The following is a 20,555-nucleotide window of genomic DNA, read 5'->3' as shown; positions in this document are numbered from 1 at the left end:
CTCATAAGCATGCCTGATATGTGATGACCATTAACCTTACTGTTAGTTGATGTGGTCTTACTGAATGCAGGTAAGAAGTTTCCTCTGTTGCTGAACACTGTTTAGTGATAAGAGTATGCTAGTGATGAACACATTTTCAAGTGGTACATGGGCAACATCAAGCCCCATATAATTCTAGCCTGAACTGCTGTCAGATATAACAAAAATGGAAACTGAGGCCTCTCTTCTCATGTCTGGAGAACAGGGGCACTAGGAAGGGACAATTGCATTGTCACAAATATTCAGGTGGGTAAATAATAGAAGGAAGTCGATGGGGAAAAGAAATGGGTAGGCTTGAAAAATACTGTAGCCAGTATGGGAAGAAAAAGTCTGATTCATTGAGTTTCCAAGAACTGTAACACTTTCGAAGGTGGGGTTTTTATTCCCCATCTCTCTCTTTTGCCTTGTTGTCTTGGCCAGCTCTTTTGTTTATACGGCCCCCGTTCGACCTTTTAAATTGCTGTTAATGTTTTAGCGTAACGAATTAGTCTCTCATCACGAATCAGGACTCGAAATAAAAAAAAAACCCTCCGAGGCCAACATCCTGAAATTGGGGTCATTCTCATTTGCAAGGCAGAGAATCTGAGAACCTTAATGCAAGGAAATTTATTCAAAGGCAGAGCCCCGACGTGATTAGGCCCTTTGTAATTATAGCTCGGAGAGATTCCACTCCAGCCTCCTGCCTCCCTCATGGATTAGCAAGTGAGTCGGAAAAATACACAGGATTTAATTAGAGGCAAATTAAAATTGGTAATGAAATAGGGGCAGTAGCAAATGGCAGGGAGCTGGAAGGGGGGAAAGGGAGCTAGTATCTCTCGGGGCAACACTGCCTGTGTACGTGCATTTTCTTTATTTTACATTTAGAAATGTAAAGATGGGCAACACAGAATAAAGAGGAAGGATGGGCTGTGTGATGGGAGGGGGGAAGGCTGAGGATTTCCAAGTAGGAGCTGGCATTGGCAATTCATTTCCCAGCACGATATTTAGTTTCCCTCTCCCTCCCTTTTCTCTACATTTAGCCAATAATGAGCAATTACGTAGGCTGGTTTGTGGAAGCCCAGCAACCATTCTCAGTTCACTTCCGTGGGAGGTGAGAACAAGACACACAATCACAAAATGGCTCTTCCATGGAAGCTTTGTTAGCAAGTGTCCCAGAGAATGGAATGGTGTGGTCGCTGTCCTGCTGATCTCAGAATAACAGGACTGAAACATTTTTCATAGCATGCTCTGCTGGAATGCTCTCCTTCTACATTTCTGACCAAGCCTTTTCCCAGCTGCTGCTGGCATTTGTTGATCCCATCAATTGCCCTTGAAGGAGAGGGGCTCATCTTCCGCTCTCACTGCTGGTTTGTGCTGCTGAGGGTACCTCAATGCCAGCTGTGATGTTTCACAGGTATGCGAGCACATCCCTGCTGTTGTGAGGAGGTGGCTGGGACCAATCATGATTAGGATGAGACGACGTGATAACTGATCAGGAGGTGGTGCTGACCCAGGCAACAATCTAGCTGAGTAATACGGCATAGGAGCATGTACAGTAGAGACAATACCCAAAATATCTAGCTATTACCATAAAGAGCAGATGGTTGTCTTCAGAAAATGGTAGACCGAAAGCATCATCCCCCATTACACAGAGAGACAGATTTTCAGGTTATCTGTAGCAGGTTGCTGACTAATCTGTAGGAGACTGGCTGCTAACAGAGGTATCAGCTGGAAGCGTTGCCAAGAGGGCTGTCTAGCAGAAGGTCTTCACGTGTTTCAACATCATTCTTTATCTTCTTTTTGTCCTCCCTGCAGAACGCCGTACGCCACAACCTGAGCCTACACAAGTGCTTCGTCCGAGTGGAGAATGTCAAGGGAGCCGTCTGGACTGTAGATGAACTTGAGTACCAAAAGAGAAGGCCACCAAAGATGACAGGGTGTGTCACACAGCTTGCCAGGCAGCCTCCATGGAAAGAGGAGTGCTACAGTTGAATATGAGAATGGCTGGGAGTATGCAAAGCTCATCTCATGGGGGGGGGAGTACATAGGAGGGGAGCAGCACATCTTCCAGCAACATGTTTCTCATCTGGGCTGCACACTCAGGGGCAGAATCATGAAAACAACCTGGCTGGTTAGGACCAAAGGTCCACCTGTGTCGTAAACTGTGCCCTGGCAGATGTTACTGAGAAATTTGCACACAAGGCTTGAAGGCAACAGCTGTCCTCTGAATTTGGCAGTATACCATGTCTGAACATACATCATTGCTAATATGTGTAGATAAATACCCAATGAATTTGAAGGGCAGAGGGAAGTTTTTAAAGCTAGTGACAACCACTGGTAAATCTTGTGGCTATGAGTTCTGTAAATGAATTAGTATTTTGTGAAGGAGTAAATATCCCTCTTCAAATGATTGGGATATAATCCCCATCTATTATCCCTGAGGTAAGCTCAGAAGTGGCTGAGAGGCCTGAGTTATTATTTTCATTCCTGCAAGATTTCCCTATGAATTTATTCTTTTCAGAACCGTATTTTAGCTTTTGCTTCACTGATTAATATGTTTATTGCCTGTGCCAGTTTTCAGAACTGAACTTTAACATTGCACACTGCTCTATGATTATCTGTTCACTACTGCAAAGATGTACATTTAGAAGTATGCAGTGCATTGGAAATATGGGTTCATGTTCTCTACCTGCAATGAGACAACAACCCTCTTGTCAGCAAACATGATGGTTGAAGAGGCATTCCCTCTTTACTTTACAAAGGTTCATTTGAGGATGGGGCAGTTGTATGGAACTGTCACATAAACATCACTGGCTATTTCCAGCCAAAGGAATAATTTTGTGAAGAGGGCTGCGAGACATGTAAAATGACATATTTTCACTTTAACTTTTTTATCAGTAAATATTATTGGGGTACCAATGATAGTCATCTCTTTAAATTTATACGAACAAAACTGCAATCCTGTACAAGCTTACAGCATGTCTGATAGCTTGCCAGACAACATCCTTGGGAAGAGGAATACAATCCTGTTCAGCAAGCTGTCAGACACAGTATAAGTTTGTATAGGATTTCCATGTAGTAAGCTCCATTGAACACAAAGGAACATCTTGAGTAGACAACCATAGGATACTACTGCAAGCATCATAGCGGTATGTAGCAGTAGCATTGCATGCACATAGGAGCATATTTCCACAGCCAAAAACATTCACTTACCACTAGTGGAAGCTGCGCAGGCAACAAACAGGGCACCACTGCTGGTATTCCATTTGTGGTATTAGCTCTAGTAACCATAGAAAACCTGTTAGTGTATTTATGTACACAAACAAGAAATGGGGGAGAGAATAGATTAAAAGAAACCCCTAGCCCTTCAGATTAAAAATCTCTGCCAACTGTTGCAATGTTTGTTCAAGACATGTCTAAAATGAAACAGCACAGACTACAGCAGAGCCTAGGACACAGTTGATAGGGGTGGCTAACCTGTGCTCTTCCAAATGCTGTATTCTTAACTCCCATCAGTCCTAGCTAGTATGGCCAATGGTCAGGGAAGATAAGATTATAGTCCTGTAACCTCTTGAGGATTACTGGTTAGTCACTCCTCATCTAAATATTTAGATTGTAGTAGATGGAGGGGGAATAACATGGGACTGGTTACCATCTTCCAGCCACAGTAGGGCATATTTTCAGACACTGAAGAAAGAACCACCATTATCATTTCCCCATAAGATGTAGTGATGGCCTCCAGCACAGATGGCTTTAAAGGAGGATTAGAGAAATTTATGGAGGATAAACCTGTCAGTGATTACTGGCCACGAGAACTATGTTCTACTCCACTTTTGAGGGCAGTATGCCTCTGAATGGCAGCTGCTAAGAATCACAAGCAAAGAAAACACTTTTGCACTCAGGTAATGCTTGCAGGCATCCCATAGGCATCTGATTGGCTACTGTGAGAACAGGATGCTGGACTAGATCAGTCTTTGGTCTGATCCAGCGGGGCTCTTAGGTTCTTAACACTGGCAGCAACTATTGCAGCTGCTCTTCCATAGTGAGTCTATTTTTGCATCTTGTGCTTAGATAAGAATGCTAACAGCTGCTTCTTTTGTTTACAGGAGTCCAACTTTAGTCAAAAACATGATTTCTGGCCTTAGTTATGGAGCACTTAATGCCAGCTACCAGGTATGACCCACCAATGAACAAGTTTTATAGGTAATATTACTCCCATTAGAGAGAGCCATCCCTTGTGGAGAGAGTGCTGTGTTCACAGTTCATGTCCAACAAAGCAAGCTCCCACTCCACTGGTTCCTCATAGCAATGTGAGTATAGAAATAAAATAAAATATAGAAATCAAATGCATAAAAGGTGGTTTTTGTTTTTGTTTTTCTGTTTCTCTTATCGCATGATAGCCAGTGCTCCTTTCCCACAAGATATATTGGAGAACCAGACCAACCTAAGCAATCCCACTCTCCACAGTCATGTGAGAGCCCTCACTCCAAATGGGCCAGAAACCCACTTTACTGTTTGTTGCAGTAGCTCACTAATGTCCTCCTAGGCAATGTAAAGACCAATTGTTTTGGCAATAGTTGTAAGGAGTAAAGGATAGCAAATGGCAGAATATCTAAATAGCCTCGTTCTCCCTCATCACAGCTGAGTGCCTTGCAGGATGTTAAATGAAATTGTCCTTTCAGCCTCCCCTCTCAGTAGGTTGGTAGACTAGGGTGTTGAAGGTCTATGGATAGGGAGAGGGTCCAGATATTGAATAATTGTGCAGGTATCATTAGGATGATTACTGCTGAGGAACCAGTGACCTAGCCCTATTTAACAAGTCCCCTAAATTAGACTTCAGAACTCTCTTAACCAATGAAGTGGGTACGCTGAGCTTCCTCAGCACACACAAAAAGCTCACCTTTCTGACATCTGAGTTTCATTCCCATGATTGTTGAAGGAATAAAACCAACACAGGAAAGTTTATTAATGAGATTTTACAAAAGTATTTTAGTTGCTTTTGTTGTTACTTTTGTTCCTTGATTCATTTCATGCTGTGAGATTTAAAAGTGGAACATACATTTCCATTTCTGTACACTGAGCTGTTGTGGAAGAAAACATAGCCAGATGCACTTTAAGTACTTGGGGAAAGTAATTTCTATTTCTCATTACCTATATAGAACTAGAGTTGTTTTGTAAACCTGTCATTTTTTAAAAAAAAATAAAAATTGAGTATTCATTAACTGTATTCCCACACACAACACACCCACTAAATTGGTCTTTATTTAGGGAATGATATTGTGCTAGGCTATTTTTATTACTGGCATTTTGACTTTTTAGGCAGCCCTGGCTGAGAGCAACTTCCCTCTGCTGAACAGTCCCACCATGATCAACACAAGCTCCACTAGCGGCATGCTACATGTCGGCCATGATGATGTGAGCAGCACTGTGGAACAAGTCAACAGTAATGGCAGCAATAGCCCCAGGCTTTCACCACAGCAGTATAGGTAAGTTCAGACTTGTCTTTTTTTTCTGTAGGCTTCCTTCCAGGCAAAAATGAATTGGAGCTCTGGTAGCTCCTGCATTTTGGGCTCCCCTAGAAGTGCAATGACAGATACAGTAGTCTTTAAAATGCAGACATAGAATCATAGAATCATAGAGTTGGAAGAGACCACAAGGGCCATCGAGTCCAACCCCCTGCCAAGCAGGAAACACCATCAGAGCACTCCTGACATATGGTTGTCAAGCCTCTGCTTAAAGACCTCCAAAGAAGGAGACTCCACCACACTCCTTGGCAGCAAATTCCACTGTCGAATATCTTCTACATTTCATTAGTGGGTCAGACTGTGCAACTTTTGGAAGACCCCTTTAAGATGCAAATACATGTACAACTTGAGTTTTGCCCTGCTGCTTGTGTCAGTGGGGGGGGGGGGATAGCCCTGGGGTTCAAAACGGGCTTCTTGGGAATGCTAATGAATTTACACCAGATTTCCAGTTAAAGAATACTTCATTTTCACATCAGAACCCTCCTTCAACACACAGTGGTACAGTACCTTTTGGCAAGGTATAATGTCAGCATCACTGTTGGATAAGAGCCTGAGTGAATACTGCCTTACTCAGACGTAGTAAACCAGGCATAGGCAAACTCGGCCCTCCAGATGTTTTGGGACTACAACTCCCATCATCCCTGACCACTGGTCCTGTTAGCTAGGGATGATGGGAGTTGTAGTCCCAAAACATTTGGAGGGCCGAGTTTGCCTATGCCTGTAGTAAACTACAGTGGTACCTCCGGTTGCAGACGGGATCCGTTCCAGAGGTCCGGCCAGATCCAAAGGTTTTCACAACTGGAAAGACCACTTCTGTGCACGCATGTGTGGCAGAAGAGCGCTGCAAAAACCCAGAAATATACTTCCGGGTTTGCTGCTTACGTATCCCAAAGTTTACATAACTGGAAGGATACGTAAGCGGAGGTACAACTGTATCTAGAATGGGTGGGTGGGTATAGGAGCCACACATTCAATGTCCAAATGTCAAATCATTGATTGTAATGACAAGGGCTTTCAGACCCTGTAAGCATCCTCTGAGGTCCTTCTTCATGTGCCTCCCCCATGAGAGGTCTGCAGGGTGGCAACACAAGAATGGGCATTTTCTGCAATGGCTTCCCATTTGTGGAATGCACTCCCCAGGGAGGCTCGCCTGGCGCCTTCATTACCTATCTTGAGGTGCCAGGTGGAAATGTTTCTCTATAACCAGGCCTTTTAAATGTGTTTGTGGGAGGAGGGTTATTGGTTTGTTTTTATTACGCATTTTGTGTTTTTATGTTGTAAACCACTCTATGATATTTGGATGAATATTCAAATAATAAATAAATAATCAGCATTAAAATTCATCTGGGGAAATATTAACATCAAGTTAATCTGGAGATTGCAGTGAGTATAGACTAAACATTATAATTGCCATAAAACGCCCCCAGCCCATGTAATTGATCCAAATGCCGCGAAGATTTCTGTCCCAAGGGAAACATGTTTAGACTCGAATATTTGGGATCTTGAAAAAGTCAGGACTAATGTCCTTTCAGCCAAATGTTCAGTTTCTGCCCTGCTTCTTTTGCTAGTAATCTCCTGAATGATCTTATTTTCCCTAGTAAAATTTTGTTGTAATTCTGCTTGGTTTCTCCAACTGTCCATTCTGCAGCCACCAAGTCCATGTGAAGGAAGAACCAACTGAGACAGAAGATGACAGCAGACCTGTTTCTCTCATGGCAACAACCAATCAGAATGTGACAATTCCTGATGACAGAGACATGGAGGAGGAGCTGCCAGTGGAAGACTTGTCTTAAGGGCCCTCCCTCCTCACCTAGGCCCAGCATTTCCCCAGAGACAAAGCAATGGCTCCCACCTCCTCAAGGTGACCTTCAGCGTTATCTTGTTTAAGGCACTTCTGCAAAGCAAAAGGGTTTCCTTGGGTCTACCCATTGCTGAAGGCACACACTTCTTTCCCTTCCTTACATCCCAGTGACTCTTAACAGACATTCACAGAGGGGGATGTGCAAAGAAACAAAAAACAGAGTTGAGCTTTTTCTTTAACTTTTTTATTATTTTATAACTGATAAACGAGGATGGTAGGTTGGTTCTGTCCGAAGACTTCTTTGTTGCCTTCCCCTGCTCCATCACCCCATTCTCATGGGGATAAAAAGAAGGTGTCTCGTATTGTCTGCTCTGTGTTTTGTCATTTTCAGCTCATATGCCATATTGTTTCCACAAATCAAGATTTTGGAAGCATCCAGTCCAGCAGGGGGCAGCATCCAAGCCATGGGCTTCTGTGAATGTCCCCCACTTTCCCATGGAAAGCATTTCCAGTAACCTGCCAGTTTATCCCACTGAGAACTTTGCACTAGGAGGAATGTTTTTTCACGCACACACACTTAGCATATATGCATACACAACTCACACACACCCTAGCACCATTTCAACGTACTGGAACAGCAGTTTGAAACTAGAACCCTACAGTGGCCCTGGTGTTGTCCCAGCTTCTGCTCATTTCCTGAATGAGAGAGAAATGGAAAAAAACCGAGCTGGGTATAAGGAATACACTGTAGGTCAACAAACAGCCAAAGGGTCTCTCACTGCCACACATAAAACCACTCGGTTATTCTTTCTCCAACCTGTGTTTGTGCCCCTGCAAGTTCAAGATGTAGCCTTCTTTTACCAGTCATGCTTGACAGCCAGACTTCAGTCCACAAAGCTTTATTCACCACAAAACCCAGGGATGAATATCCATTCCGTGCCATCACATACTGTGAAAATTTTACCGGAAGCCAACAGCCAGGTGATTGGACAGCAAGCTGCTGGGGCCCAGCATGAGACTGAATTCAGGGAAAGACTTTAACTTCTGCAAGACAAACCTTTTGCTTGCTCCTCCCAGCTTCCATTCTGTCCCTTCCGTTTTCACCCATGCTGGGATAAGGCCAGAAAGCATGACTCTTGGTTGCTCATGTGGGAGTGAAGAGGTGGGTAAATGGGAAGGCCAAGTATATGTGAGTGGAGCTGACTTAGCAAAGCCAGCAAAATCTGAAGCACTTGTGGTGGGGGGAGGGGGAAGTGGGGACAGGCCAATGTATGTGGCTGTAGAAAACCAAGAGCCGGTTGACCATGCAAAACTCAAAGCAATATAAATGTAAGGTCAACAAACTTTTTCCTTTGTGACCAAACACAGCAACGCTATGATGAAGCACTCATTTCCTTCTAGACATTAGCTTGTCTAGTGGAAATATATCCAACCACACAATTGGTATGCTAGCAATTAGTTCCTAGATGCCAACTATTTTGGAGGGGGAACAAAAGTTTCCAAAACGTTACAGTAGGATCTAGTACATCTTTCAGGTGAACAAACAGTGTTAACCAAAAACCCTTCCCACAGCCTTTTTATTTTATGTTAACTCATTGTCTGATGCCTCAAATTAGAATTTCAGGATGGAGAGGCAAGAGGATATTCCAGGAGCACTTCCCGGCAGAAAAAAATAATGGTTTCCAAAGGCTCCTCTCCCTCTACTTCCATGAGAGGGCAACCGAAAAGCTTCCTCTTGGTGACCAAAAAATTGTCTTGGCCATTGTGGGACAAGGGATGCAGTGGGTCAAAGAAGTTGGATACTGGGCTTTTGAGGAGTCTCTTTCTAAAGCAAAAGCTCATGTGTGTCCACTCTCCCACCAGTAAATCTGTGTAACCTAGGGCTTATCCACACTTCCTTTTTCCCTGTGATTTCCAGTCATGGGTCCAAGAGGTTCTTATTTTTTGTCCCACTGCTTCCTTCACTAGGAAAACCGGTTTACTGCTGAATTGGAATAAACGCTTATCTACAGAAAATCCAATAGATGGGGTTTACCGATTCAGCAGTAAACAGCGGGTTTTCCCGGGAAAAGCAGTGGAACCCATACCTATTTTGTGCCTAGAAATCATGGGACAAACACAAGTGTGGATGACCCCCACATTAAGGGTTTAATCAAGATACAGGAGTTTCATTGTCACCTTTTGGGGAAACAAGCTGGTACTTGGCCACACCTGGATGATTCCCAAACCAGCAAGAAATTGTGTTCTGTATGCAACCCTTTATGTTAGAAGAGTAAGCTGCCATAGCCATGCTTCAACCCTGAAGTTCAGCGTAGATTAGCTTGCTGGATGCCCTCCCCAGACTAAGGCCCCCAAAGACATTGGAGCAAAATAGTCATGATTAACTCGTCTTAGGATTCCTTTGCACCATTCTTTGTTTCATTATTAGGTAATTTCCCCCCTTTTGTTCAAAGCACCATCTGGTAAAATGAGGGGTAATACCGTCTGGGTAAGGAAGAGAGCTAACCTACTCAAAATGTTGTCTCTTTAGCCTGTATGCACCATTGCTCCATTTATCTCCAGCACAGTGCATTTTAATGGTGTTAAAATTCTTCCTTAAAGTCTCCTTTCACCAGCTGGCAGACCATGATAACAATCCCTCCTTCTTCTTTTCCTTAATTCCCAAGCTTAGCTTAAAAGGTTACAGTAAATCAGCTGGCACTTCTTGTGCCTTTTTGCCTCCACTCTACCTCTTCTTAAGTGTACAGAATGACACATTAGTTCTATACAACCCCAAACTTACGTTTGTAGGTGAATGGTGATTGGGATCAGACCTCTTAACCAAGATCAAGTTCTCTCTCTCTCTCAAAACTTGCTCTCTGATTAGTCTCTGCAACAGCTCTAAAACCACCTAGCAGAATCATTTGAGTCTGTTTGCTCAATTTTGCCAGTGGAATTACCTCCTAGAAGGATCTCTGGTGGGTTACACTAGAACAATATATCTTTTTATTAAATTCTGGAACACCATGCACTATTATCTCTAGTCACCTTCTTGGCCAGTCTCCCCACCCCCTTGTGTTATTTTTTCTAAATAAGTTTGCTGATGGAAGGGAAGCCTGCCCCTCAAGTCACAAAGAACAGAGATTGATGTTACCCCATGTAAGCCTTATCTAAGCAATTGTATCTGTCCATGTATGTAACACTCAATACTTCCTCTCTAACACTTTCCTTCTGAAACTTCATATTGAGTAGTGCGCTTAAGTGACCCAGATTTGTATCACACCTAGACAAAAATGAAAAGCAGTAAAGATATATAAAAAGCTTCCCACCCTTCTTTCTCTTTCTTTCTTTCTTTCTTTCTTTCTTTCTTTCTTTCTTTCTTTCTTTCCTTCCTTCCTTCCTTCCTTCCTTCCTTCCTTCCTTCCTTCCTTCCTTCCTTCCTTCCTTCCTTCCTGAATCATGGCTGCAAGAATAAAGAGATGCCACAGTCCTCACTCAGAAAACCACCAATGCTTGGTTCCTGGAGTCAACACTACAGGGCTCCACTGAGCATGAATTCCCCCTACTCAGCTTCCTGACTTCTCCAACCGGCAGAGCAAAATTGGAGTTTATTATCTAGATTAATTGAGGGTAGTTGCTTTGGTTTGATGGGAAGTGGACTGTATACCTATTGGAAGAAAGAGGGGCCATCTTTAAGCTGCAGTAATCTGGAGGTGATCTTGCTTAAGGGATGTGAATCAAATTTAAGAAGCTTTAAATAACCTTCCTAGAGAAACTATCCATTGGCAGTGAGTGGCTGGCTTGGCAAAGCCTGCAAATACAGTCAAGACGGACTGCAAGAGCTGAAAATACCTCAGAACCTTTTGACTGTCTATCCATCCCTCAGGGCCCAGCTCAACTCCAGAAGCAGCTTGAGGAAAATGTTCCCATCCTTAGTTTGAGCAGAAACACACCACACCTCACTTCCTCCTTGGGACCATATCTCAATGCCTCCCTGGTGCCCTCTTCAGAATGCTTTACAATTGGCTTAACCGTTGACCAAAGACCTTTCTTAGACAAGAAGCATAAACCAAAACACTTTTTGTTTTAATTTTTGTTTGGTGCTTTTATTCTGACTTATCCCAACTGGCATAGGCCAAAAAGAAATTCACAAAGATCCTGCACCCCTTTAGCCCTTTTGTCACTTTCTTTTGATTTTAAGTTATTATTTAAACCAAAGTTTACAGGTGCTGTTTTGTACACTTCTAATGAAGGTAGACCAGAATCATGGATTGCTGCTTTATGTTAGTCATTTGCTTTACTAAGGGTACGCCGTTGAGCCTAGAGAGGGTTTGCATTCCATGGGTCTCTCTTGAACCTGCTTCTGTCTCACTCGCTCCCCTTTTCAGATCATAGCTTCCTTCATTTCAGCTGTTATCAGAGGTTGTTTGTGCAGTTTGGGATTCTTCTCTTTGTTTTCAGCAGTTGTTCTTTCCAAAGTTTTGTTGTCCTAACCCCTTTCCTCATCATCCAAAATGATTGGGAGCCTTGTCAGATCTTGAAGGCATTGTCTGAGTAGCATGTGTTTTGAAAAGCTCACAGCAGATTCATTGTAGCCACTCAAGGTATTGAGTCAATTAACACATTCACATAGTGTGAGATGGCAGAATTTTGGGCAGCATGATTTCAGACTGCAGGGGTGGGGCTGTTGTGGCCATCTTTTTAATGCTCCCATACATTGTGTTTTGTGTTTTTTTAACTCCCTGCATGTAGTAAATTGCATGTAGGAAATGTGACTAAACACATAGGGAGGGATTCACCTAACAAACTCCATCAGCTTGTGCAACAGGGCTTCCTGCCTCTCCCCATGCCTCTAAAACTGGGTTGGGAGAATCCCAGAATAGTGCATCATTCCATCTGTCAAGGCAGAACATCTACAACAGCGCAGCATTGAAATATACCCTCTGTCTTCTCCCTGATGTACTAGTTTAATATAAACTGTATGATTATTTTTACATGACAGAGGGTTTGCTTAAGATTCCTGTAGTCTGAAATGATTCCTTCTGGAATTCTGTCACCTTATTTAATGTGTAGATCAACTTTGCAATAAGATATTTATTGGATCTTTGTCTTACTCCATCATGATCCATGTACTACTGTAGTATGTCAGATTGCTTTGAAAACAACTCTGGAGCTGAGTGGTTATACCCCAGTGTTGTTTATCTTACCCCTTGGTATTCTTTCCCCATCAATTCCTACCAAGTTCCATCAATTTGAACTCTTCAAAGATGCTACTTTTCTGCCTCACTGACCTCAGTCTGTTTTTCTCCTACCTGGTACAATAACTTGTGTTAGGCACCTGCAGCTGGTCCTGGGGTGCCCAGTATATGCGTTCTGCCAGTATTACAGTGGTGTTACCTGGTGCTGTACTGCCAATATCTGAACTGTAACCATCCTCACTTGTGGGAAGAGGTTCTCTTTAGAAATATAACTGTCTCTGTTTAAATCAAAACCCGTGCCTCACTGTTTGGGTTTGTTCAAGATGACTCACTTATTGGAGGGGCCCAAGAAAAGGAAGCATGATGGTCATAGTTAATATATTAAATGCCCATTATCTCAAACTAACTGGAGGCAAGGAATGGAGCAACTAAGGCTGAACTTGTTGCTGCAGTGCTGGGCATATGGCAACCAGTTTATACTTTTGGTAGAATCAAATGGTAAAACTTCCTGGACTGCAATGCTTTGGGCCACAAGTGGAGGCAAAGGTGGTTGTTTGCCCTGTGCAGTATTTTCCCCTCCATTATAAAGCCAAACAAGTGCCACCACCCACCCACATCCTCATGGTGCAGTCCAGGAAAAGCTTAACCATGATTCTGATGAATATAAAAACTGGCCCCAAGTTCTGGACCTGGAGCAGCAATAACAACCTCAGTGGCTTGCACTGTCATAGAGAATCTAGTCTTGACTGAGAATCTTGATTAACTTGGTGGGACACTGCCCACTCATACCGCATAATCCATACCTGATTGGGCACTTACTATGACTCCAGTGAAAGTAGGCAGGAGCCTTTGCTATCTTATAGGTACAGAGGATGCAACCTTTCTAGAGACCCTGGCATGCATGTACATAATTTGTAAGACAATTTGGCTTTTGACCTAGAACGGAGCATCTCCAGTCTGTAATGTGCTGCTAGCCATTTCTGCCAGTTATAGCTCCTCCCTGCCAAGATGTGACAATATTAATGTGTGCATCCCACAGGGTAACTTTGGATCTTAATTCTCGCTGCAGCAATAAATCTATGTCTGGAGTTGCACCACTTCAGAATGCAGGTAGGACAGGAGATCATGAGAATGCAGTATTTCCATGCACATAGAAAACTAGTTGTTGGAAAGAAAGGTTCTCCTTGACATCTGGTTGTCTATATGGGCAGATCCCCCCCCCCCAATGAAGGAGCATTCAGACACATGAAGCAGTCTATCTCAGACACAGATTCCTTTATCCCTGTGAGAACTATACTATATTACTACTAATTATGGAAGGAATTTGTGTGTGTGTGTTTGTGTTATTATCTCATTTAGTTTCTCAAACAGTGATTCCTACCCCTCCAAATGCCAGAAGGGCACTCCCCACCCCCACCCCCTGCTATGTTGCAACCCACTAGCTTTAAAACATTGGATGTGCTGTCCAAACGTCACTGCTTTGTATGTTACAACCAGGATTTTGCATCAGAATTGTCAGTGTGTGGGGTGTATGCATATTGGTCACTAGGCAAGTGGCATAGTTTTAAATCTCTTTGGATTTTCAAATCCACCCCTGGTCCTGAAGGGAGCCAGTGTACATGTGAGCTGGATAATTAAAGAGGAGGTTTGGGGTGTCAGGGGTATCATTCTCTCAGTCCTCCAAACTTCTGTGCCCTGCAATTGTTTCCATTTCCATGGCTCAAGTCAAAACCATCCTCTCTTGGCTTGGTTCATTTTTTCTTGTGTTTCTGACTTCCCCGGCAAAAGCTATTTGAACCAGGATATTAATTTCACATTGCTTCTACAGCTTTCTAATTTTCAGTGGTAATGCACTGTCTCAATGAAAGAAATGTACCACAAAACTAGAGTGGTTCTGATGTTTGGTTGCTTTAAGATTCTGCCTCATCTTTTATACACATAAAGGAGTGTCATTATAATAGAGTTTCCACATGACTCATGGGCCTGCCTGTGTATAAAGCTGAAAAGATTATTACTTGCAAAACAAGTCCTAAATTCATTCATATCAATAACAGGATTCCCACTAACTTTACTGGGCAACTGATCAGGATCTGCCCTATCCCTGCTCTTTCTAGACACAACTTTAAGAATCTTTACAGGTGCTTGATTAATAACAGGACACTGAAGAAAGACTAGAGTTCAGTATCACTGAATCCATGCTGTTCGCTACAGCTATTCAATTTGTGGTCTGTTTGCCCTCCAACAGCTTGAAGTGTGAAACTTGCTCCTGTTTTTTGAACTGCTTGATTGAACTGCTATGGCTTCAGTTGGCATAATTTTCTTTTGATGCTGCCTTTCATTTAAATCTGACTCAAGCTACCTGACCAGGATCCTTTCTTATGCCCAGGTCATGGCTTTGAGTGTCTTCTTATTGTGTTTTCCTGGGTTACAGGGGGATTTCCCCATTCCTCTAATGTTTACCTTTCTGTGAGAATTCCTTTGAAAAGGGTTTCAGCCTGGCAACACCAGCTCTTTAGAAGTGATGGACAACAATGAGCATAGTTGTTAGGATGTGAGCAACTGCTTGGCAAATGGTTAGATCTGCGCAGCCCTTGTTATTGAAGTCAGTGTGTTTCGTTACACTGGTGTAAATTCAGAAAAAGTTAATGGTCAAGCATTCCTAGAGAGAAAGAGCAAATCCAAATACTGTTGAGATATTGTTTGTCTTAGATTAATATAAATGTGTTTAGAATAAGCTTGGGAAATCCATATTGTTCCTTCTGGCCTTCCCAGCAAAATCAAAAGTAATGATGACTGCCAGAATTCTCTGCCCAGAATTGTACAAAATGTATTCCAGTGCTGCGATTTCATCTGTAAGGTGTTCTTTCTATTCCGCTGTTGCAAAAAGTGGAGGCTCTTTATACAGACTGGGAAAGGGCGTCTAGTCGATAGTTTTCTGGCTGCAGGTTAAACATCTGATTTTATTTTTATTATTTTTTTTGGTCTTCTGCTCAAAATCGAATAATTCCCGTAATGCCATATTAAAAACATCAGCACCCATATGTAAATGCAATATATGTACCAACAGAAAATGAATCTATGGGATCTTCTCTTAATAGTTAAGGCATCCATGCAATTTCTTTCACCTCATCAAATGTGCCCATTTACTGTTGTTCCATAAGTCATTTTGGAAGAATAGTTTACCACAGAGTTTCTTTTTGTGGCTTTAAGCTCTTGTAACTTTGTTCAGTGTCCTTTATTCCTCATCCTCCATTCATGAAAAGTAAGTATGGCTGGCATGAGACTTGGAGGGTTCTCTTCTCTTAAGCTGGAAATATCTTGGCACTTAACTTTCCCTAAGTTTAACTGCATTAGGTACATCTGTTTTTTGCACAAATAACTTTTCACAAAACTCTGTTTCATTCAAACTACGTATAGTACTTGTGTGTTTTTATGGTTTTTGTTGTTACCTCAAAATGGCTTTTAAAGGGGTAGTGTGGGAAAGACCAAACCCAACTTGTGGCAGGATAGTATCTGTATATATTGATATATATGCTGGTTAAAAACCTACTAAAATTAGTTTATTGTTGTCTATTTAACTATCCTGTGATGAAACTAATGCAGGGAATATTTTAGGAAGGTTTTCCCCCCCTTATTCTGGAATTTAGGAAGCCATTCTTGTATCTTTCTTTGACTTGACTTGGATGCTGTTCCAGTTCTTTATGCTGTCTTTGGTTTGTTTTCTTTCTGAAAATTAGGTTGTAGAAATGGTGAGGGTGGGAAGAGAGAACCCGTTGCTTAAAAGAAATTGGGATACTGATGTAATCATTTCCCTTTCCTTCTCACTTCCTCAAAGTTGGGAGAAGTAAGAACAGAAGCAAAACACATTTTATTAAACCAAAGGTGTGTGTGTTTCAGTTTTGTATGTTTACATAATCTTTAATAGGTATATTTCAAGGGGAGAGATACAAAAATCCCACTCAGAAAAACCCACAAGAGCCTGTTCCGTTTATCCATTCTGTAGATTTTCAAGTGTTCGACTCCACATAAATGTGGCCACTCTGCATAATTTGCAGAGGTTTTGTTTTAGTTTTTTCCTTCTTCAAATTTAGACTATTCCAAAGTGCTGAAGGATTTGTCAAATGGGAGTCTTTTTATTGCTCATTGCAATGGGGCTGTTCTTCTGTAGGATTGAAATACTGGTGCCCCATTGGCCTGTTGTTCACTTTAACCGTTTGCTCTTTGGAGCAGCTTTCCTGTTAACCTTCCCAAAGAGTTGAGGCTCAGCTTCTCTGAGCTTTTCACCACTTGGCATTCTTGTCTTCCAAATCTCTCACTGAATCTCAGGTGGCAGAAAAATCACCCAGGAAACAATGACTAGTGACTTTCAAACCGTATCAGCTTAGCAGTTTGGCATGAGCCAAGGGGTCACTGATCTCATTGAATGGAAATGGGGAGGTTAACATGTCTCCTGAAATGACCTGATTTGCTAATTTGTAATATTTAATTTTGCCTCCAGGGGCTCCTCCTTCTTAGATCTTCTCTATTGCAAGTGGATCTGTTCTCCCTCATCCTAGTACCCAACATACAGTGGGAGGGTAGGGAACTGTGGCATGTCAGCACTCTGTTGTCTTTTCCTTCTCCTGGTACCCAGGAAGGTGCAAGAAAGGAGCAAGACATACAGTGACCTTTAATATTGTGGGTTTTTCCTTCCTCACATTTGTTGGTTTGATGTGATCATCCTTTTAGCAGGTGGCAAGTCAGTGTGAAGGGAAAGGTTACTGGGGAGGGGGAAGGATGTCTGTAAACCTTTGATCCATCCTCCTCCTACTGCATCACACTGCCATATTTCCACCCTGTATAAAGGAAATAGCATTGCTGTGTATTTGTACTCTGGACTTCTGTGTGTCTGCTCTGGCAGACGGTAAACCCTTGTACAGTAGATCTAGCTGCATGTAATCTGTATGACAATGGCATTATAAAATGCAATAAAATTAAATTACCTATGAGGTGGTTGTGACTCTTTAAAAATGTACTCTTCTCTAGCTCCTCTAAAATGGAACATTATCCATTTTCCATGTGGCACTTTTGTTTGCTTTTCCTTACCCTACTGAATATATTCTCACCTTCGTTTGGCAGTTTAACACTCCTGTGCGCATTAGCAACAGGGAACCACTTTCACCCATATGTTGTGCTTCCATTCAGCCCTGTTCTGCAACCTCAGGTCTACTTAACTGACCCTGTGTCCTCAATCTGTTCTTCTGGAAAATGTGCATAAAGAAAAATAACAATATTTTGCACGAGCCCCCCCTTGTCATTGGTAATATAGCAACTGCTTTGCCCTGAGATCACAAATTGAAATATTAATAGATGCAGATCTTTTAAGAGGTTAAATGAATTATGCTTTCTGACTGCTTTTTGTTTCATTGCACCATTTGAATCTGACATCCCTAATTATTTACAGTTCTGGCTGGTCTTTTCCTCAAAGCGCCTCTCCAATCAGCATCTTAAAGCTGGTATCTCTCTGCTGGATGGAAAATTAACCCCCATGCCCAGAGCTCCAAACTACTTAAGGCCAGCCTGACTTTTATGGTGCAAACAAACAATAGTTCTAAGACCACCTACCAGCACCTCATATCCTGGAACATCTGCACACCTCATGGTCCCACCTCCTGTCTCACCTGCCCTGGTGGCTTCTCAAGGCTTGCATTAATTCCTACCTCCCTGCCCCCAGGGGATACATGCTTCGTCTCTGCCACATCCTGCCATTTTTCTGTGCTGCATAAAGATAGTAATATTGAAGTATTCTAATCTTTATTCCTCTTATGTTTGTTTTGGTAACTTCCTTCACCGTGTTACGCTCTCCACTGCCCCAGAAGTGAGAACTCATCAGGCTCCTGTATTAAGTGCAGGATTGAAGGGTTCAATGTCCATGCAATGTTCGTTTATAAATACATAAGCAGAGCATAGTGGAGGCAGACAGACTTCAACAAAAACACTTCTCCTGCACCAGATGCCTCCAAGCCATGGCATGGATTCCTTCAACCCCTAAGATGCTTCTGATCCAGCTAAAAACTCTTGACTTTGTAGCAGTTTCTCTGCCATTCCTAATGCCTGAGGGATATTTCCTTTCAAAGGACTGAAATTTCAGGCCTCAAGAAGTTTTGGCCCTCAGCTATGGCCTAGAAGAAAAGTCTAGAAGAGAAATGGCCAGGTTAAGAAAAATTAAGAATTTAGAAAGTGGTTAGATAGACAGACAGACAGACAGGAAACAAGCAAGTGGGTTCTTTCACTAGTAACACAAGATATGTTTACTTTAACTTAATGGCTCCTCTCAGTCCCTAAACATAGGCTGCAATCCAAAAGCCCCTTTGCGCCATGCTGTGTGTGTGTGTGTGTGGATTGGGTAGGTGTGTCCTTCCATCCAGCCCTGGTGGTCTCAGCCTATAGAGTGATGCCAGTGTCCCTGTTGGTGCAGAGTTCCCTGTTCCACCCACTGAATGTGTAAACAGTGAGACCTACTGCTAGCGGGATCCCTGGCAGAGGTGGCTAGCAAAAAGCTCCAACGCAGGGGGGGATTGGGGCAGGAGCTGAGATACTTTGGGCTTGATTGCTGCTCCGAGTCCAGGCTGGCACAATGATTTCCCTGCTCCCACCACCAGCTAACCTGGCTGGAATGAGCAAGAGGGCTGTGGGTATGGTTCGGCTGCTCCATTACACCCCACTGCTGCTTTGCTGGGGTTCGGGTTCTGTTTGCCAATGAGCAAGAAAAATGGATATCACTGATACAGGTGGGGCAAAGATACCCAAAAGTGCATGTGCCTCCAGAGAGAAAACTAGATTAACTACTTCATCAATTTTGCTCAGGGCCGGCCCTTGACATTTGGGCACCTGAAGTGAACCACAAAATGGTGCCTTCCCTACTGCATCAGGTGCAACAGAGGAGGAATCCAATCAGCCTTGCCCAATGGCTGAAGTGAGAATCAAAGGCCGTCACACAGGGGAAAGGGTCCCACTCTTGCTGGGTAGGTGCAGAGTCCAAGGGGCCATTTCCTCTTCAGGGGTTGGAGGAAACCAGCAGTGCCTCCTATTTGCCAAGAGGCTGCTGTACATGCAGCATTTGGGCAGCGGGGGGGGGGGGGCTGCTAAAGAGGCAGATCCAGCCTCCAAGGAGCATGCCGCAGCTGTTGCCACCCCCACAGCAACAGTGGGTGATGAGTTCCATGGGGGCCAGATCTGCTGCCCCAGTGGATCCTGCCGCCCAAGGCAGTTGTCTCACCTGATCTCATGGGTGGGCCTGCCCTGACTTTTCTCTTTCTGCCAAAAGCTAAAATTTATGTTCCCCCACAGTTAGGAACTATTTGAATGGTGGCATTTTATGCTGCATCAAATGCACATCTTCTTGAAAGCAAATATTCCATGTGCCCTTCATTGTTTTGCTGTACGGAAAAATAGCCCAGCTCTAACTGCACAATAAGATAGACACAAAAAGGGCAAATATTATTTTAAAAAATAAAAATAGGACAACAGCAGCAAAATGCATACATCTGTCTTGTATACAGATTTAGAAGGTGGCCTGTAGCTCCATGCTGGAGCATGTGGTTCCAAGTTCAGTCCTTGCTCCTTCCAGCTAAGAGGATCAGGCAAGAGATGGGGGATACATCTCTGTAGAACTGCCAGTCAGGAGACAATACTAGGCTAGGTGGACAAATAACCTGACATAATGTAAGGCACATTCCTATGTGAATTACTCTAGCATATGACACTAAATCTTGCCCCCTTTCAAAAGGATAATGGTAGTATATTTGGTAGCCAAGCTTGTGCACTTTCTCCACTAATACGGTAATCCAATGAGCCTTCCCATACTGGTGGCCAGCTTCAGTCAATATAATATAAATTTAGCAGTCTGAATCCTAAGCACTCCCAGAAGAAAAGTGCAAGAAGAAAAGCACACTGAAGCTAACACACAGCAACAAAATCCTCTGCATCAGTCAGGCATGAAAGGAATAAATTCATGGACTATAATGTTCTCTTCCACAACACACATACTACCTG

General features: G+C 42.9%; 1 protein-coding gene across 6 annotated transcripts in view; it reads left to right on the top strand.

Annotated features, from left to right (window-relative positions):
* Window positions 1-17,509, top strand: part of FOXP4 (forkhead box P4) — a 159,247-nt gene extending 141,738 nt beyond the window's left edge. For all 6 annotated transcript variants that reach the window (XM_081865383.1, XM_081865381.1, XM_081865384.1 and 3 more), the window contains 4 exons: window positions 1,834-1,955; window positions 4,125-4,191; window positions 5,338-5,504; window positions 7,192-17,509. In XM_081865383.1, coding sequence (XP_081721509.1) covers window positions 1,834-1,955; window positions 4,125-4,191; window positions 5,338-5,504; window positions 7,192-7,336 — 501 coding nt within the window. In that variant the 3' untranslated portion in view covers window positions 7,337-17,509. The remainder of the gene's footprint in view (window positions 1-1,833; window positions 1,956-4,124; window positions 4,192-5,337; window positions 5,505-7,191) is intronic.
* Window positions 17,510-20,555: the final 3,046 nt, after the last annotated feature.

The sequence above is a fragment of the Podarcis erhardii genome, assembly GCF_964252035.2.
Source record: "Podarcis erhardii genome assembly, chromosome: 6".
In the NCBI taxonomy this organism is placed as follows: Eukaryota; Metazoa; Chordata; class Lepidosauria; order Squamata; family Lacertidae; genus Podarcis; species Podarcis erhardii.
Note: the sequence above shows the minus strand (reverse complement) of the source record. Positions and strands in the feature narration are given on the sequence as shown.